This window comes from Drosophila montana, unplaced genomic scaffold (genome assembly GCF_035044405.1).
Source record: "Drosophila montana isolate Dmon_TW-CO22-7 unplaced genomic scaffold, ASM3504440v1 contig_3683_1, whole genome shotgun sequence".
Lineage (NCBI taxonomy): Eukaryota > Metazoa > Arthropoda > Insecta > Diptera > Drosophilidae > Drosophila > Drosophila montana.
In genome coordinates, this window is record NW_026998570.1 from 34912 (window position 1) to 51338 (window position 16427).

The 16427-nt window shown below is 43.2% G+C and overlaps 6 protein-coding genes across 9 annotated transcripts; 4 read left to right on the top strand and 2 right to left on the bottom strand.

Moving 5' to 3' along the window:
* Positions 1–475: 475 nt before the first annotated feature.
* Positions 476–4163, bottom strand: LOC135435726 (cytoplasmic dynein 2 intermediate chain 1). The gene is made up of 3 exons (XM_064692915.1): positions 4119–4163; positions 1643–3715; positions 476–1585 (listed from the first exon to the last, which is right to left on the bottom strand). Exons 1-3 carry the CDS (start codon positions 4155–4157, stop codon positions 557–559), a joined length of 3141 nt encoding a protein of 1046 aa, XP_064548985.1. The 5' UTR covers positions 4158–4163; the 3' UTR covers positions 476–556.
* Positions 4164–4645: 482 nt separating this feature from the next.
* Positions 4646–8716, bottom strand: Tsf3 (Transferrin 3). The gene is made up of 4 exons (XM_064692917.1): positions 8266–8716; positions 6474–6841; positions 6099–6401; positions 4646–6031 (listed from the first exon to the last, which is right to left on the bottom strand). Exons 1-4 carry the CDS (start codon positions 8357–8359, stop codon positions 4646–4648), a joined length of 2151 nt encoding a protein of 716 aa, XP_064548987.1. The 5' UTR covers positions 8360–8716.
* LOC135435728 (major facilitator superfamily domain-containing protein 6) lies at positions 5221–12690 on the top strand. 4 transcript variants are annotated; one of them, XM_064692919.1, is made up of 4 exons: positions 5221–5361; positions 10654–10904; positions 10971–11116; positions 11182–12690. In XM_064692919.1, exons 2-4 carry the CDS (start codon positions 10844–10846, stop codon positions 12601–12603), a joined length of 1629 nt encoding a protein of 542 aa, XP_064548989.1. In that variant the 5' UTR covers positions 5221–5361; positions 10654–10843; the 3' UTR covers positions 12604–12690. The 4 variants fall into 4 exon arrangements, with proteins under 4 accessions (XP_064548989.1, XP_064548988.1, XP_064548990.1 ...); XM_064692918.1 differs by lacking the exon at positions 5221–5361 and adding an exon at positions 9327–9432; XM_064692920.1 differs by lacking the exon at positions 5221–5361 and adding an exon at positions 9339–9436.
* A 327-nt stretch (positions 12691–13017) lies between these two features.
* Positions 13018–13696, top strand: LOC135435744 (lysozyme P). Its single transcript, XM_064692940.1, has one exon. It carries the CDS (start codon positions 13169–13171, stop codon positions 13634–13636), a length of 468 nt encoding a protein of 155 aa, XP_064549010.1. The 5' UTR covers positions 13018–13168; the 3' UTR covers positions 13637–13696.
* Positions 13697–13906: 210 nt separating this feature from the next.
* On the top strand, positions 13907–14373 carry BORCS7 (BLOC-1 related complex subunit 7). Its single transcript, XM_064692937.1, has 2 exons — positions 13907–14132; positions 14194–14373. Exons 1-2 carry the CDS (start codon positions 13995–13997, stop codon positions 14371–14373), a joined length of 318 nt encoding a protein of 105 aa, XP_064549007.1. The 5' UTR covers positions 13907–13994.
* Positions 14374–14669: 296 nt separating this feature from the next.
* On the top strand, positions 14670–15708 carry LOC135435738 (trypsin alpha). The gene has a single exon (XM_064692934.1). It carries the CDS (start codon positions 14670–14672, stop codon positions 15504–15506), a length of 837 nt encoding a protein of 278 aa, XP_064549004.1. The 3' UTR covers positions 15507–15708.
* Positions 15709–16427: the final 719 nt, after the last annotated feature.

The window sequence follows — 16427 nt, forward strand, 5'->3', positions numbered from 1 at the left end:
CTATTGATATGTTCAGCATCAAAAAAAAAAAACTTTTCTTGGGCTTTGGTATCTTAACATATTTGGGTACCATATTAAGCGACTAAATACAATTTTCACAGCGTGAAGAAGGCAGCCAATAAGCAACTTTGTCTTCGGGGTTCTGAAAATATAATACCTATCTAAGCTTGACGACATAGTGACATCCCATGAGGGCGGCAGATATTTACAGAGGGCCGGTAAAGGTAATTGGTGATAATTTATAAATTAAATAGTTTTTTCTTTTAATATTCAGAGTTAAGTCAAGTTCAAGGAGACGAGCCACTGCTATATTAGCTAAATAATACGTAATATTACGTCCGTGAAGTTATACATACATAAAAACATATAATCTTGAGTAGATATAAATTTTCGACCGACAGTTCAAGTCGCAACTATGTCGTATGACCGCATAAAAGGTATAATGGGTATAATGTTAAATAAAATTATGTAAAGATTGAGTAGGGATAAGAAAACAACTTTATTTCACTGCTGCTCAAATTATTTGAACTAAAATAAACAATCATGTTTTAACAAACTACAAGTTGACGGAGTGCATGTGCACCTTTCCGTCAGCCGCAAGCACCAACAATTGTTGGTTCGTTGAGGAGCTGCTTGATGCAGCAATGTCCGCAACAGGTGAGCTAATCTCCAGACCAGCATCGGTTAGTTCGCGATCCAAATGAAAATCGTAGGTGCGCACAGAGCCATTAGCTAGGGCAAACAGCCGCCAACCGTCGCTGGACTGAACGAGCGACTGAACAAGATGCTGGCGCAAGACGCTGCCACTGAGCAGCAGCTGTTGGTCAAAGACTAGCAGCTCGTAGGAGCGGCGCGGCTGCTGCAGCAGCTGCAGAGCGGTATTCGGTCGCGCATCATAGTTACCGCTGGCGCTGCTTTCTATCTCCTTTTGGTCAAAGGAGCGTCGCTCGTTCAGTATTATGTTTTGTATGGCGCAAGATTTGCCCGTTTCGGGCTCGTGTTCAATAGTTGGCTGCGGCATGGCTGTTGTTGGCCGCTGCAGACGTTGACGCTGTCGCTGATTGCAGTTGAGTATTATGACGGATCCATTCGACAAGCCCACAGCCACGAAGTACTCGTTGGCGAGCACGCAAAGCGCCGTGGGAAATAGAAAGCGACTCTCATGAAGTCCGATGCGTGTGAAGCGCTCCGGTTTGAGGCTGCGCGTGCAGCACAGCACAAAGTTACGATTGGTGCACACGTAGATGAGATCGCTGCCTGTATCGATGCTGCTGAAGCGTAATCCTTGCAAGCCTTGGCCGGCGAAGGCAGTCGTTAGTGTTTGCGTTTCGTTTAACTCGCGCAGCAGCTCGTCACTGTAGATGTTGCCCTGGAACAGGGACTTGGTCTTATCGTAGGCGGTTTGGTTTCGCTTCAGCAAGCGGCGTTCCAGATAGCCACGCAGATCGCAGCTAGCCGCTTGAAGCAGCTTCACCCTTGCCCAGGGTGAGCTGTACTCATTTGGGCTGCCTGCTCCGTAGCCTCGCAGTCCACTTTCCACCAATGTCCAAATAGTGAGCAGCCCGGAATCGTTAAGCGCTGCGTACTATGGAAAGGAAATGCAACTGGTCAAAGCTGACACCACATCGAATTGCCAACTCACCTGAATATCCTTGTGTGTCAGTGCCAGACTGCTTTCCAGACCTATGCCTGATGACTTGGGTGCTGGTCGAAAGCTGCGCACTTCCACAACGGCACCTAGATCCAAGGCAGTAAACTCTTTAGTGTCCATATTGGGCACCACGGACTGAGTGGCCGCAAAATGTGTCAAGTTGCCATCAAGCTTAGAGCAGTAGCTGTAGGTTTCCCGCAGGTCCCACATGGCCATGCTGCCGTCACGTAGTCCAGCAACAATGATGTCGGGAGCCTCACTGCAGAAGGTCACGCGACACACCTCTGCCCAGGTGGAGAGCAGACGCAGCGGTTTGCTGGGATCCGTGAGAGACCACACCATCAGTAGATTGGCGAAATCATCGCGATACACATCGGACTGCGGTGGGCATTCGTGCACCGTGACTACGAGCTGCTGCTGCCCGGAGCTACCAAAGATGCGACGCACACGCAGCGCATTAAGGAGGCCGGTCTGCAACAGCGGCACATGGCGCGGCGAACGAGTTGGACACTTGGTGTTGAGTACTTTGCCCAACAACAGAGATGCTTTGTTCAGAAAGACGCCCAAGCGCTCCAAGTCGTTGGGCTTGGCCAAACGCTGTCGTTGCTGTTGTAGAGTGCGATGTTGTTCTGCCTGACGCAGCTGCTCCAAGCGCGCCAAGCTGCTTTCAAATGGATCATTTGTCTGTGCTGAAAGCATATCAAGCTCGCTGCCTGCATCTCCACTGCAGCTGAGAACCAGCTGACTGCCATAATACGGCGGATGCTGTGTCCAGCTGGTACGCATGTGCAGCTCCAGAGTCTGGCATTCGTTGTCCATGTGCTGGGAGTGCGTTTGTGTGGCCAGCTGGCAGGTATTTAGCTTGCCATAGCTTTGCATGTAGCCCTCATAGCTCAGCGGTTTCATCTCGAAGAGCTGGTAGTCCAGCTGATCGAAGCGCAACTTGCGCATTAGCTCTAAGCCTCGCCTGGTGATGACAGGTCGCGCCACGAAATCCACGTAGCCGCCGTAATGCACATCCGCTGTCGACTGACGAACGATGGGCACTTCCGGAGCTGCCGCCACGCCATAGCTGCTAATGCCAGAGTCCAGCTGGTCAGAATTGGCCATGCTGTTGGTATCGAAGCTGTCATATGGCTGCTGCGCAGCGGCACGTGGCTGCCGGCGTGAGTGCATGTCATAGTGGCCTGAATCCAATTTTCTCTCCAGCTCCTTGTCGCGCTGAATGACAGTAATGGGATTTTGTGTGGGTTCTGAGTCTTCGTCATCATCAACGTCAGATGAGTCAACTGTCAGGCTGACTTCCGCTGCTAACAACTCTGCCTCTTCACTTTCTGCTACTCGAATCTCGTCCTCCTCCAATTCTTCCTCTTCGGGCGTGCTTGCATCCGTCTCAAAATCCGATTCATAGGATTCAAAATCGTCGGAGTAATTATCTAATTCATTTTTAGCTTCCACTGCCTGCTTTTTAGCTGCCTCAAAGTTTACCTCAAATGCAACGGGCTGTTTCACTTGTTTGATCTGCTTTAGAACTTCCAGTTCACTTCGCTGCTTGGCCGACTCTCGTTTAAGCACAACTACTTCCTCTGGCTGCAGGGTGCGTGAATAGGAGCGCGCACGAGGTGGTTGCCTGTCCTCCTCGACTGTATCCACTGGCCCTGCTCCAGCTGTTGCTTGTTTTGGCTGCACTCTGCGCTTTTGCGGTGGCGATGACACTGTCACACTATGGTAAGTGTCCAGCACCGCATTCGTCTTGGCTTTACTGGCTGGTGGTTGTTTGGCAGCACGCAATGTGCTTGTAGCCTTCGTTGCGGGCGATGGGGTTGCTCGTTTACTCGTTTGAGGAACAGCCTCACGCTCTTTGTTTTTGCTTGTGTGCAACGGCGGCGGTTTTTTGGTGGTTGTTGCGGTTACTGTTGCCTTTGCAGTCTTTGTGGCTTTTCGCAGGCTTTCGCTATCAATACTGTCCTGTTGCTTGACTTTTTTCGAGCTGCTTCTCGATGTTGCAGTGCCCACACCTGTTGCAGGCGAATTGATAGCCTTGCGATGTGTTTCATTTTTCGGCTATAAAAGAAACAAAAATATTGTTCCATTTAAAAAAATGCCACTGTAGCGCTAACATTACTGCTGTTCAGACTGCGTTTTGCAACACTGATCAAAATCTAAAGCAAATCAAACTGCTCTCTTAATAAAACGATCAGTGGTTTTTCCTCTCCAGTCTTCTCAGACTAATTGCAATTGAACTAACATTAAATGCAATAAAAATGTGTGCGTATGTGTATATATTGTGCATGAGAATGTTTTCAAGAACTGCTTATTTAATCCAGTGGCAAGTGCAGTAGCGCTGTTTAGTCTGTGTTCCAAGTGCGTAAATCAAAGCTACAAGAATTAAACAATATGTGCCATATAAATTAATTGTTTGCAAGTACAAATACTAGTGCTTAAAGTGTGCAACATTTTTTCTTACGTTTGTTTTGGTGGCCGTACGCGTTGAACTCTTTGACATTTTACGCCCCCGTTTGAAATAAATGAAGTGTTAAGTAGACACGTATGTTTAATCAATTGTAGTTGTTAATTCAGTTCATTGCAAAAACCTATTATGTTGTGTCTAGTCTAATTGTTCACATAGCAACCATTCGTGTAGCATAGCAACAACAATATAAACAGCTGATATTCATCAATTGGATAGAAATCATCGATATGCACTTTACTTAAATCGTGTATATGTATTCGAATCACCAAAAGGGATTCTACACTGCTTTCACACCAAATCCCTAAACCTCCCCGCTTGACATTGAATATAGTTTTTGCTTTATTGTGAGCTGCATACCTATTTCTACCCAGAACCTTTTGCAACACTTGTTCAGTAAAACATATGTTTTGTTTTCTAAAAGTTGTTGTATTTAGGTTTCCTAAAATAATTTAGCTTTATATGTGCGCATGTACAAATTAATATCACAATAACTAAGGTTCCTTTTGTGCACTTGAGATTGACTAAAATGATAAGCGTTGCAGCAGACACAAAACGCCAGCAATCAACACCAAAACAAAGCAACTGTCGCTGGCTAAATGCGCTCCGCTGTCGTCGCCTTCGGCATCGTAATACTGCGCCGTGTAGCGCTCATAGACATGCTCCATGGAACGCTTTGCATTATCCCGCTGCAGTTCATGGGCGCTTAATAGTGCATCTGTGCTGTCTTTGAACAGAACGTCGTTTCGCTTATCGAAGATGCCGTAAAGCGAAAAGGGGCGCGTCTCGCTTTTATATTTTTTGCCAAATAGATGATCCATGTCTCGCAGCGAGTTGTAGATCTCATTGTGCCGAGTTTGCGACGAATTGTGCGTCATCAAATGCCCGCGCGGTGTCCAGTGCAGATAGCAGTACTCAAACCTTGAATGCCGTTCAATTCCGCCGTAGGGACAGAGCAGACGGTAAGACTGTTGCTTACCAGGCGCCAGCCAGTCGGATGTTAAATTGCCGCTTACATATTTCTTGTAGACATCGGAGCTGAGGAACGCCACATCGGCACCCTCGGCCAAGCAACGGAATGCACCCTCATCGCCTTGATAATGCAATGGGCACTGACGGCCCCGATGCGGATGCCAGATGCAGGAGTTGTGATTGAAGTATGAGTGCAGCGAGTGCACGCTGCCAGTGGCATTCACGATAGTTTCCAGGACGGAAAGATGGGCAGCGCCCTCATAGCTTGGTAGGCATGCGCGAGCGCCTCTCAAATCCTTAAAGCTTTTATATTTGGAATCCTTGTGCACCAGCGCAATGGTTACGTAACGATCGTGCATTTGCTCCGCAAACTCAAAGAGCAAGGGCGTCAATTTGTATTCTCTTTGTGCCTGTACACGCTGCTCATGATTAACAAGCAGTACGTCGGCGCTCTTGTAGCGGGTATCATCCATACACTGCTCCAAGTTCGTTGTGCGTACACACTGAATATTCGGCTCGACGCCATACACCTGGGCTGCCTCCTGCAACCAGGAGCACTTAATATGCTCGATTATGGACGTTGTGCAGACGACAATGGAACGTGGTGGATTGCACTCTGGGAAACTATAGGCCGACTGAAAGCCAACAGCCTGATCGAGATAATCATCTATGGAGATGACATTGTCCAGAGGCACCGTAAATACATGATATGTCTCAAGCAGGCTGAGCAACGCGTTCTGCCAACTCTGTGGCTCATCGTGTGTGAGTCCTGTGACAAGGCGCTGCACCTGAGCGGCATGTGAGCGCCGTGCGGCAACAACAGGCCACGGCTTGGACACCCAGATGCAGGGGCGGGTTACATTTATGGGCTGCAAATGTCCGTCCGGACAAAGATAGCTGTACTTCTCAGGATCATCCTGTGCCTCCAGACCCGCCAGCTATAAAATGTAAAATGTAATGTTTAGCAAAGTTCCCATTCAATGTATTCAATTATTCGCTACTCACGCCAAAGTGACTGCGTGTGTCGTCCAGGCGTGCCCAGGAGACGCTTCCGCCGCCACTGGTCAGACAGTAAAGGGTGCCACGCCGACCCCAATGCTTGTCCGTATCATCGCAGCTATAGGGATCATAGCACATTTGACATAGTGATGGATATCGATCCTTTAGAATGCGATCTTGTTTACGATCTGGCACCCAGGGACCCGCCTTGCAGCTGGGTCCAAAAAATCTAGCGGATGCAGCAATGCGATCTTCAGTTAAAGTAAGCTCAGGATTGCAGGACTTGGCCACCAAGGCTGACTCGAAATACTGCAAGAAATATGTTGTTATATTCAAAGTGGAAGTGGACCTTGTTAATCGGTTTATTGTTTCTGTTCTTACATTAGCCAACACCTCGGTCCAGTGGTTATCCAAACCATAACCAGGATGGCACAGCTTAGCGCCATGCAGATCATGGACTGTGTGTATACCGGCACTGTTATCCACTACGGCAACAATTTCGTACTCAAATGGCGACTCATGTGAACGCAGTTCGCTGGCAACCAAAATCTCCACACTGGCCCAGCGAGCTGCCACCAAATCCTCGGAGGTGAGCACACCAAAATGTGCAGTTCCCTTGTGTATGCGACGCACACAGTCCAAGCGATCCACACCAATAACGCACTCAATGTTACTCGTGGCCGTCAGCAGTGGACAGAACTGGGGCGCCTTACGATAGATACCCCGAGATTCGACCACACAGACGCGCACTGGACACAAGAGAGAATAGAATGTGAATTTGAAGCAAACAAAAAGTTTAACCTTTAGCATTCCGTTAAAAGTTTAATTAGTTTTGTGTGTGATTTAGTCGTTTATTGCGTGCAGTTTTCGGAAACAGCGGTTGGAATTAAAAATTCCCCTCTTTTGCATAAAAGCATGCGCAACCGGTTTCCTGCTCAACTCTTTTTGCATTTTGCTCTCGTCTTGGGAATCTCAGATGTCATGACAATTACGCAGAATTCGCAGGTAACAGTTGTCATGTGAATTCAAGAGAAATATTTCAATTTTGGATTTTCGCCAGTGGAGCAGGCAGTCAAGGTCGACGCGTGTCCGAATCCCCAATTTGTTACGAGACTCTTCGGAGACAGGTTTTCGGCGTGTATGCGGATGAGTTAAGCACAGCTGACAGCTTGTAAATATATATATATATATAGCTTGGATATATATATGAATTAATATATATAAATTGTGTTTAGATATTGGCTGATGTACTTTAAATGACTTTTCTAAAGTATTAAAACATTGTCAATGTGGGTTGAATGCATAAAATCGAGCACTACAACAAGTTTGAAAGCTAATAGCAAAAACTTGAAATAAATATAAGCTCTGCATCACATTTTTTTTTTAAATTATTATTATATTTTATCTCAATTCTACATTTTGCATACTCTACTTTGTCATAGATGTTTTGTGGAGAATTATAAAACTATTAATGAATGTTGAAAAATCGCTTTTAAGAGAAATACATCTTCAATGCCATTGTAGCTTTTTTTTAATACTTTTCGTGAGATCTAGATATTTAATCTTTAATTTCTTAAGTGATTTCTTAGCGTGTTTACGCTTCGGTGTGCTCAATATGTCTAGTGTTTCTTGTTTTTTATTTTACTCCATGAAGGTCGGCCGGTGTATAAACAGTTTTTTTTTAAAAAGAAATTTTTAAGTTGTTTGTGGATAAAACTTTTTTTTTTTGATTAACATATGCTAATGAATTTTTAGGACTTTGTTGTTGTTGAAATAAACATATCTTTCAGTCGCTTCTGACGTTTTTTAAATACTTTGTTTCTTGATTGATGTGCATTTGTGTTTAACACCACTTTTTAATTTTTCACTGCTTAAGATCAGACTTGTATATATTATAGCTACCACAGCACTTTTAATAAATGGATTTTCAGCTGTATTTAATGCTTCAAGTCATTTAGATTTATATTCTGTGCTTTGTTGAAGATAATTTACACTTATTTTTGTGTAATTTAAAAAAACACCACAATAGATTTTGTAATTGATTTGCATTTAATCGGTTTGTTTATTCAAAAGAGTTAAATAGTTCATAAAATTCTCACACAATAAACAATATAATCAAGTGCACCAATTAAATAATATTCCATGTATTTCTATGCCCTCAATCTGGACTTACATTTGCCATCGTTGAGTGGTTCGACAGCCTGACAAGTAGATATTGATAGGATCGGGAGAAACGACCAAATAAACATTGATATCAGCGGCTGCATTGTTGTGTAGGATGTGTATTTAAAATATTTTAAAAGCACTTTGTTTTAATGAAAGTCAATTAGTCGCGCTATCAGCACTCGGGCCACAAAGAACGCCTACCAATATTTACATGCATATATAAATATGTATATTTGTATATACGCGACCAGGCAGTATCAATATATATATATATATATATATTTATATGTATATTGGATGTGCTTAAGCTGAGAACGCGCTGAGATTCAGTCGACCACACGCGACGGACGAACAGCGGCGACTGTCTGACCGCCTCCGTTGGAGCTTACGTCGTCAGCTGCGGATGCAACGAATAAAACTTGTTTCAATCCGAGATTCAAAAATCATCGCACGTAAACAAAAGCAACGCACAGCCGCTGACGCTGACTCAGACGGCGCTTGGGCTATTCCAGGTTTTGATTGATTGATCAGAATCCATGGGAGGTGCGTTTGGGGGAATTACATGCCCAAAGATCTAGCCCGTTCAGCTGCCAAAGGGGCCAAAAAACTCTGCTGAACAAAACGGATTGGAAATAACTTAAAAAAGTAAAAATATAAACTTGCACATATTTCAGACTGTCTATCTCGCAATTATAATCTCGTGCCTTATCAATGCTGAACTGAAACCTTATAAGTATTATAATTATTGGGGTATCTAAAATAAATAAAAACAGTTGGTAAAATATATACAGTTTTTGTATCTAGCAATTATAATCTGGCGAGTTATCAATGCAGCTGATTTCTTTTAAAACCCTATAAGTATTATAATTATTATATAAAAATAAAAAAGTAGGTAAAATATATATACAGTTTGTGTATCTAGCAATTGTAATCTGGCGACTTATCAATGCAGCTGATTTCTGTTTATAACTTTTTAGTGTGTAATATTATTGGCGGCCTGCTTATCAGTCCGCGCAGCTTATCGGCGCACGTCTGCCCCATTTCAAGACTGTGGGGCAGGGCACAATTGTCGGCGACTTGCAATATCAGTCGTAGCTGGCACTTTGCGGCGTATCAACGCCTTCAACTTGATCTCCAGTCTCCAAAAGAGAGCTCCAGCTCGCGTGATATTCCAGTGTGTAATTAAATTCTCAACTAATTCTCTATTAAATTATATATGTCATAGTCGAGCTGTGAAAGTGTGCCATTGTATTCGAATGCTTAGCTCATTTTTGATGGGTTTATTCAGTCGCAGCCTCTACAAGTTTTTATAGTACGCGCATTCCTATGGCTTCCCAGTTGTTATTGACTTAACTAGTTGACGTTCTCTCGCGATTTCTGTAGATTCGGATTCGTGTAAAATCCCATTATATTTCCATTTTATAATTTCGAGTTGCGGCTTGTGTATTAAGTTTTTATTCGATTCGTGTCTTAATTACATTTAAATTAATAATAATAATATACAATATACTAATTACCAGCGACTGGTACTTTGAGGCCGTTTAACGGTCGCACTTTCTGTCTAGATTATTTTTGGTTTTTTTGTGTATTGTAAACAACCTTTTATTTTGGCAATTAACTTGCCGGCAGTACGGAGCGTTCATCGTTTAATTTTTCTGTGTCAAGTTTACTGTGCATACGCGTTGTATTTATTATATAAATAACATATCTTGAACCGGTTTCGATGTACACACCTCTGCTTATAGGTGCGTATGTTGCATTACGCTTGCTTCACAAGCGCTTAACGCTTTGATCTTGCTTTGTTTTAAATTTTAACGATTTATTTATGATTGCGCTGATTAAATTGGTGCAACAATAAATATATATATGGCTTGTGGGAAGAAAGAGTCCTTGAACTGGAAGTAAATAATATTTAATTATTTGCAATTATTTAAATAGATTGTTGAAATTATTTCTAGTCTATATATTCAATTATTGTCTACATTAGCTATCGCAAACAAAATTTCCACCCGATTGTAATCCACTTATCAACCTGCCAACAGACGACCTGAAGGTGCTTAGTACTATAAACTGTATATATCTATATGGACTCGTAGTATGAGGCTGAATTATAAATAACACGCTTTTTGTTTATGCTAAACATCTATACAGACATCTATAGCATGCGTGCTATAGATAAGATTTGCACGTCTTTATAGCTTATATTAATACTAGTATAATTGAAATAATTTAAGATATGTTTGTGCTAATAAAACAATTAACATTAATATCTTATCTTTATCAAATTTTATGCTGGCCCTTTGTTACAGACTCCTCGCTGGAAACGATTAGATAAGACTTTTGGTTCGCACATAGCAACATAAAATTTATAATATGCCTCTACTTAACTTCACAGACTCTTGTATGCTCTACAAATCGGCTGCACCCTCGATGCATTAACTATGGTCCTATCAGCTGAGGAGAAACCAAAACAAATAAAGATTACGACGCCGGTGCATGGAGTCGTCAAACTGTGATATACTCTATTGAAATTATTTATATATATATATATATATATACTACTACTATAGCACACTTCTGAGACAATGGCGCGAATAAACAAACGCCTGCTGCCCATTAAGGCGCATTTCTTCTTCTTTATGGCGGGTAATTATAATTAATCTGTTAAATTAACCCATTCTTAAATAAACCAATTCTTAACTTACCTTACAGCAATGGGTCCCATATTGCCGCAACTCTCAGTGATAGGCAAACAGATTGGCATTCCACCAGATATTATGGGTTATATAACTGCCATATTGCCCGTTCTCTATGTGCTTGCCAAGCCCCTTATTGGCTTTCTGGCCGACTATTTTATAGTAAGCCGCACGAAACTGGAATTTGAATTCTTATCCTAATCCGAAATCAATTTGCTCCTCTACAGAACCTGCGCAAGTTCATATTTATGATATTGATTGTGATTATGACATTGGCTTATGGTGGCTTCTATTTTCTGCCCAATGAACCACATGCCATTGATCTGAACGAGACAAGCGTACAGTGGACAGTGACATTGACCCAGGAGCCGCTACACTGTCCGCCGGAGATTTATGCGTCTGATGCCTATTGCCAGGCAACGCACCAGGCGCAGTGCAGCCAGGGGAACTACAGCTTCCAGACGTTGATTGTGGCACCTCAGTCTATCGCAGAGCTAAACCTATCCCCCAATCTGCAACATGGGAACGACAGCTACTTTATCTGTCTGACTGAACTGACCCCGGCCATCTATTGGAGCAACACCAGCGTCGACTGTCAAGTGGAGCACATCGCCAGTTGTATTTACGGCAGCGGCACGTTTTGGCTCTTTGTCTGCTTGCTGTTCGTCGGCACGATTGGCTTTAATGTGACCAATTCCATATCGGATGCCTGTTGCTTTGATATGCTGGGCGAGGAGGAGCAGAGCAAATATGGTGCGCAGCGCGTTTGGGGCACCATTGGATTTGGCGCCACCGCGCTGCTCGCTGGAGTTGTGGTTAATCTGTGGACCTCGGATGCTATCAAGAGCTTTACGCCCGCTCTGATTATAATGGGTGTATTTAGTGTGCTGGATTTGTTTAGCGTGTCCAAGCTGAAGATGCCCAAGCTGGGCGGCTCCGAGTCCATATGGAAGGATGTCTGGGATCTGGTGCGTCAGCCGCCGATTGTTACATTTCTGTTTTTCGCCACCATGGCGGGCATTATTGACTCCTTCATCATTTACTTTATGTTCTGGCATGTGGAAGAGGTGGCTGCCGAGACGGGCTACATGGCAGACATCAAGCTTATCGAAGGGCTTGTGGTGGCCGCCGAGTGTCTGGCCGGCGAGGTGCCATTCTTTTTCTACAGCGGCAAGATTATTAAGAAACTTGGCTATGTGCACTGCATGAGCATGTGTTTCTTCTTCTATGCGTTACGCTTATCGCTTATATCCTGGATACCGAATCCCTGGTATCTGGTCGGCGTGGAGCTGTTCTTCCAGGGCATAACCTATGCCCTCTGCTACACTTGCATTGTTGCCTATGCTTCGGCAGTGGCACCACCCGGCACCTCAGCCACTGTACAGGGTCTTATGGCGGGCATGGATGATGGGCTGGGCTTCTCCATTGGCTCACTCATTGGGGGTATTATGTTTAAGCGTCTGGGCGGGCGCGAAAGCTTCAAGTATTTTGCCATAGCTGCGATTTGCACCTGCGTGGCGCACATTGTGATGCGCCCGTTGTCCAGAAAACGCCAATATTTGCCCAAAAGCGGGTATCAAGTGCCCGCAGGTCAGGCGGAAAACGAACTCAACCCGATGACGTCCCATGAACTGCCAAAAGTATATTAGTTCTAGTTCCCTTTTGTACTGTTGCACACTTTATATATCATTCTCTAACGCATTACCAATTAAAACATGTTTCCAAGTTGAATGACATTTACGATTGTTTTATTTGCCCAAGTGTTCTCCATTTTTGGAGCACACGCGGCGCCGACAACTTTCAAGAGGCATATTCAAATGTTGAATAATACCCAACAGGCCATAAATAAATAAATCGAATCGCACAAAAGATTCTGAGGCGGCTTTTGAAAGTGAAACTGAATGCGTTTATTATTGCTCAACGCGGCCAAATGTCGAGCATTTCCCACTCCATTTATCAGCGAAAAAGACAAATCAACAAAATATTTGAACTTGGCTTACAGCACACATTAGAATTGAAGCGCATTGAACGAGAAAAATAATGCCAAGTCTTGTGTAGGACAGTGTACTTAATTTATGCTCAAGTGTGGGTCCACTTGAGAGCTGTTCAAGTGGACGCTTGTAAAAAATGTAGATTGGGCAGCTATTCAAAATTTGCTGTCCCAAGCACTATATAAGCCTGGCCTAACTCTCTGGCAGTTCACATTTAAGGAAGATGCCAAAAACGTTGCGGATTTATCCGATGCTGTATCTAATGATCGTTCTAGGTACGAGAACGATCCAAGCTCGCCAAGTGAACAAATGTAGCCTGGCGCGACAGCTTTATCGCTATGGTGTGCCCTACAACGAGCTGCCGGATTGGCTCTGCCTGGTCGAGGGCGAGAGCTCGTTCAATACAAGGGCTATTAATCCATCAAATGTGGATGGCTCCGTTGACTGGGGACTGTTTCAGATCAACGATCGCTACTGGTGCAAGCCAGCGGATGGACGACCGTCCACAGATTTGTGTCGCTTACCCTGTCGACTGTTGCTCAGCAATGACATAAGGTATTCTATTGCCTGCGCCAAATATATCAGACAACAACAAGGCTTCTCCGCCTGGGTGGCATGGAATAACCGATGCCAAGGTGCTAAGCCGAAAGTAAACCGTTGTTTTAGTCGGAAGCACAGGTATTTTGGCTAAAACGAAGCAGCAATAAAATGTGATATTAAATTAACTGCTGAATAAAAATCTATGAATTAACTTGTTATATTTATTCTTTATTCACTTAATTTTATTTATATTAACTTATACTAGAAATCAAGAGTTCATTCGTTTTTTAACAAGTTAATTAAATAACTGATTTTGCAAGGATTTAAAAATCAATTCAAATTCATAGTGTTGACAAACGTCAACTGCTGGATCTGGCAACTCTGTGCTGTATACGAGCGCAAGCTGACTGCTACAAAACACATCTGTGAGATATTCACCTTGGCCTTTGCATTGTTTACGCAGAAAAATTTGTGAAAATTTATAAAAATTGTTAAAACCCAAAAATAAAATGGCATCAGCGTCTAGTTCCAGTGCCCGTCACTTGTTTGATGATTCCAAGAAGCGTCTGTGCGCTCGCGTTGGCGTTAATGTGAACAACTTAGGTTCTGTGGCCAGGCAAGTGGTTCGAGGCTCCAAGACAAATGAGGTGGGAAAACAAATTATTAATTGTATTATATGTATGTGCTAAACTATAAAGTGTAACACAGATTATGCATCAGACGCTAAAGAACTTCACACAAGTGGACGTGGTTTCCGATTACAGCAATCAGAACCTGCAGAAGATGACGCTCATCCTGCAGCATGTGGGTTATCAGTACGATGTTATGGAAGACAGCGTCAATCATTTGGATTACCTCAAGGAGCAGGTAACGGCTATGGAAAGATGATTGGAAGAGCAAAAGCCTAGACATTAGTTGAAATGAACACATTGCGCCCACTATGATTTCGACAGTTACACATCGCTCATATATTTTCATAAATACCTAGCCACAACCTCGTCTAAGGTTAATCGCAGCACCCTGAGGGCCATGCGAGCAGCCCTTGACGGCGTCTGTGAAATCTGGTGTCGCTGGCAAATACAAAAATGCGATAAGCGCCAAGATATCTGTGCGTGGTTAGCCTATAAAAGTTGCCAGCAACGAAAGTCACACGATTATCCGTAAGTCAGCTTTCGCATCACATCATGCAGCGCATTCAACTGCTTCTCTTCGCTTGGCTGGCATTTGCCGCTGCCCAGGAGATCAGTACGGAGGAGCAGAAGCTAACGGTGCCGAGTGGCAGTCCTGGTCCACAGGACGGTCGCATTGTGGGTGGCTGGGAGACAAAAATCGCACACTTTCCGCATCAGGTGTCAGTGCAGATGGGCACCCGTCATATCTGTGGCGGCACCATATTGGCGCCCAGCCTTGTCCTCACCGCTGCTCATTGCGTGCTGAAGTCCAATGAGCCGCAACTCTATGCCATACGAGCCGGCTCTACCCTGTGGTCAAGTGGTGGCAGCTACGTTCGCGTTCGTCGCATCATTCCCCACGAGCAATTCAACTTTCCCACGCACATGAACAACGACATCGCTTTGGTACAGCTGCAACAACCGCTTAATTATAGTCTCAACATACAGCCTATTCAGTTCGTTGCGCCGACGGATAATTTGGCCGCACAGGCGCAGCTCTTCGTCAGCGGTTGGGGCTCAACAGCTGTCGAGCAAATGTCGACTGCACCGCGTCTGCATTACACAGTCATCGTCCAGCTAGATCGCCAGATTTGTACTCAGAACTATTTTGGCGCCGGCACCGTGACCAGCACCATGTTCTGTGCAGGCAGCAAGTCTGGACTTGGAGATCGCGACAGCTGCATGGGCGATTCTGGTGGTCCATTGGTCGTTCGAATTGCTGGTCGCTTCAAACTGCTCGGCATTGTATCCTGGGGCTTGGGCTGCGCAAATGCTCAGTATCCGGGCGTTTACACGCGTGTCCCTGCCTATGGCGGCTGGTTGTTGCAGACAGTTCAGACACTGACCTAGTCTTATTTTTATATGTTAAGTATTTGCTTTTATGTGCACAATTCTGTATATACAATAAGGGACAATAGTTTTGTTAAAGCGAGTTAAGCTCATCTTTAAAGCAATTTAATTATTTGCTTTTAAGTATGTACATAAATATGTAGCTTCTCTTAATGAACAAAGTATCACTGATATAAATTTTTTCGCTCGGTAAATAATAAATATAGTATGTAAAAACTTTAAATATTCTTAAAACATAGTTTTAAATCCATAAGTATTTTTTACCTCTGTTTCTAATATGCTTAAGTATAGATTAACTTTTTCCGTCTGTCTAAAACTTTAAGCATATAATTAAATACATGATATAAAAGGTCACAAGTATTTTCTCTTTCCGACAGAATAAAAGGCCCTATCGTTAAGCCCATTAATAGAAAATCTTTCATCCACAAATCGTATAAAGAATTCGTCTGCAATATATTATTTACTTGTTTTACATGGTGTCGATTAGCGAATTTATTCCTGTTTGTAAATTTAGTTTAATAGGAAAACAAGCTTGTTTTATGTTCGGTTTTTTTATGCGTCATTCCTGTTTATTTTAGTGGCAAACATTTAGTTGCAGGCATTTAAATTCCCAAATATATTATTAAAACTGTTTATTTTCATAGCTTTAAAAATATGCTATTTTCATGATTTGCGATAATTGGTATTATATTTTACTATTGTAGGTTTCATCTATTAATTCACTAAAATGTCAATTTGTTTTTGGTTGAATGCAAACCTTTCATCATCAAAAATTTCCAAGAGAGATTTGAGTACACACTTTCAAGATTGCAAATTTTAAGAATATATGACATTGAGAGATTGTAGTATTAGAGGAACTAGGTATATTTGAATAACAGCAAAGCTTGCTTATCTGGGGTATTATTACAAAATACATTAAAA

Coding starts and splice junctions, on each gene's coding strand:
- LOC135435726 (XM_064692915.1), bottom strand. CDS start 4,157: ATGTCAAAGAGTTCAACGCGTACGGCCACCAAAACAAAC. Junction 3,716..4,118: donor GTACGGCCACCAAAACAAAC/GTAAGAAAAAAT, acceptor TTTCTTTTATAG/CCGAAAAATGAAACACATCG. Junction 1,586..1,642: donor TGACACACAAGGATATTCAG/GTGAGTTGGCAA, acceptor TCCTTTCCATAG/TACGCAGCGCTTAACGATTC.
- Tsf3 (XM_064692917.1), bottom strand. CDS start 8,359: ATGCAGCCGCTGATATCAATGTTTATTTGGTCGTTTCTCCCGATCCTA. Junction 6,842..8,265: donor ACCACTCAACGATGGCAAAT/GTAAGTCCAGAT, acceptor TCTTGTGTCCAG/TGCGCGTCTGTGTGGTCGAA. Junction 6,032..6,098: donor ACACACGCAGTCACTTTGGC/GTGAGTAGCGAA, acceptor TACATTTTATAG/CTGGCGGGTCTGGAGGCACA.
- LOC135435728 (XM_064692919.1), top strand. CDS start 10,844: ATGGCGCGAATAAACAAACGCCTGCTGCCCATTAAGGCGCATTTCTTC. Junction 10,905..10,970: donor TTTCTTCTTCTTTATGGCGG/GTAATTATAATT, acceptor CTTACCTTACAG/CAATGGGTCCCATATTGCCG. Junction 11,117..11,181: donor TTCTGGCCGACTATTTTATA/GTAAGCCGCACG, acceptor GCTCCTCTACAG/AACCTGCGCAAGTTCATATT.
- LOC135435744 (XM_064692940.1), top strand. CDS start 13,169: ATGCCAAAAACGTTGCGGATTTATCCGATGCTGTATCTAATGATCGTT.
- BORCS7 (XM_064692937.1), top strand. CDS start 13,995: ATGGCATCAGCGTCTAGTTCCAGTGCCCGTCACTTGTTTGATGATTCC. Junction 14,133..14,193: donor GAGGCTCCAAGACAAATGAG/GTGGGAAAACAA, acceptor AGTGTAACACAG/ATTATGCATCAGACGCTAAA.
- LOC135435738 (XM_064692934.1), top strand. CDS start 14,670: ATGCAGCGCATTCAACTGCTTCTCTTCGCTTGGCTGGCATTTGCCGCT.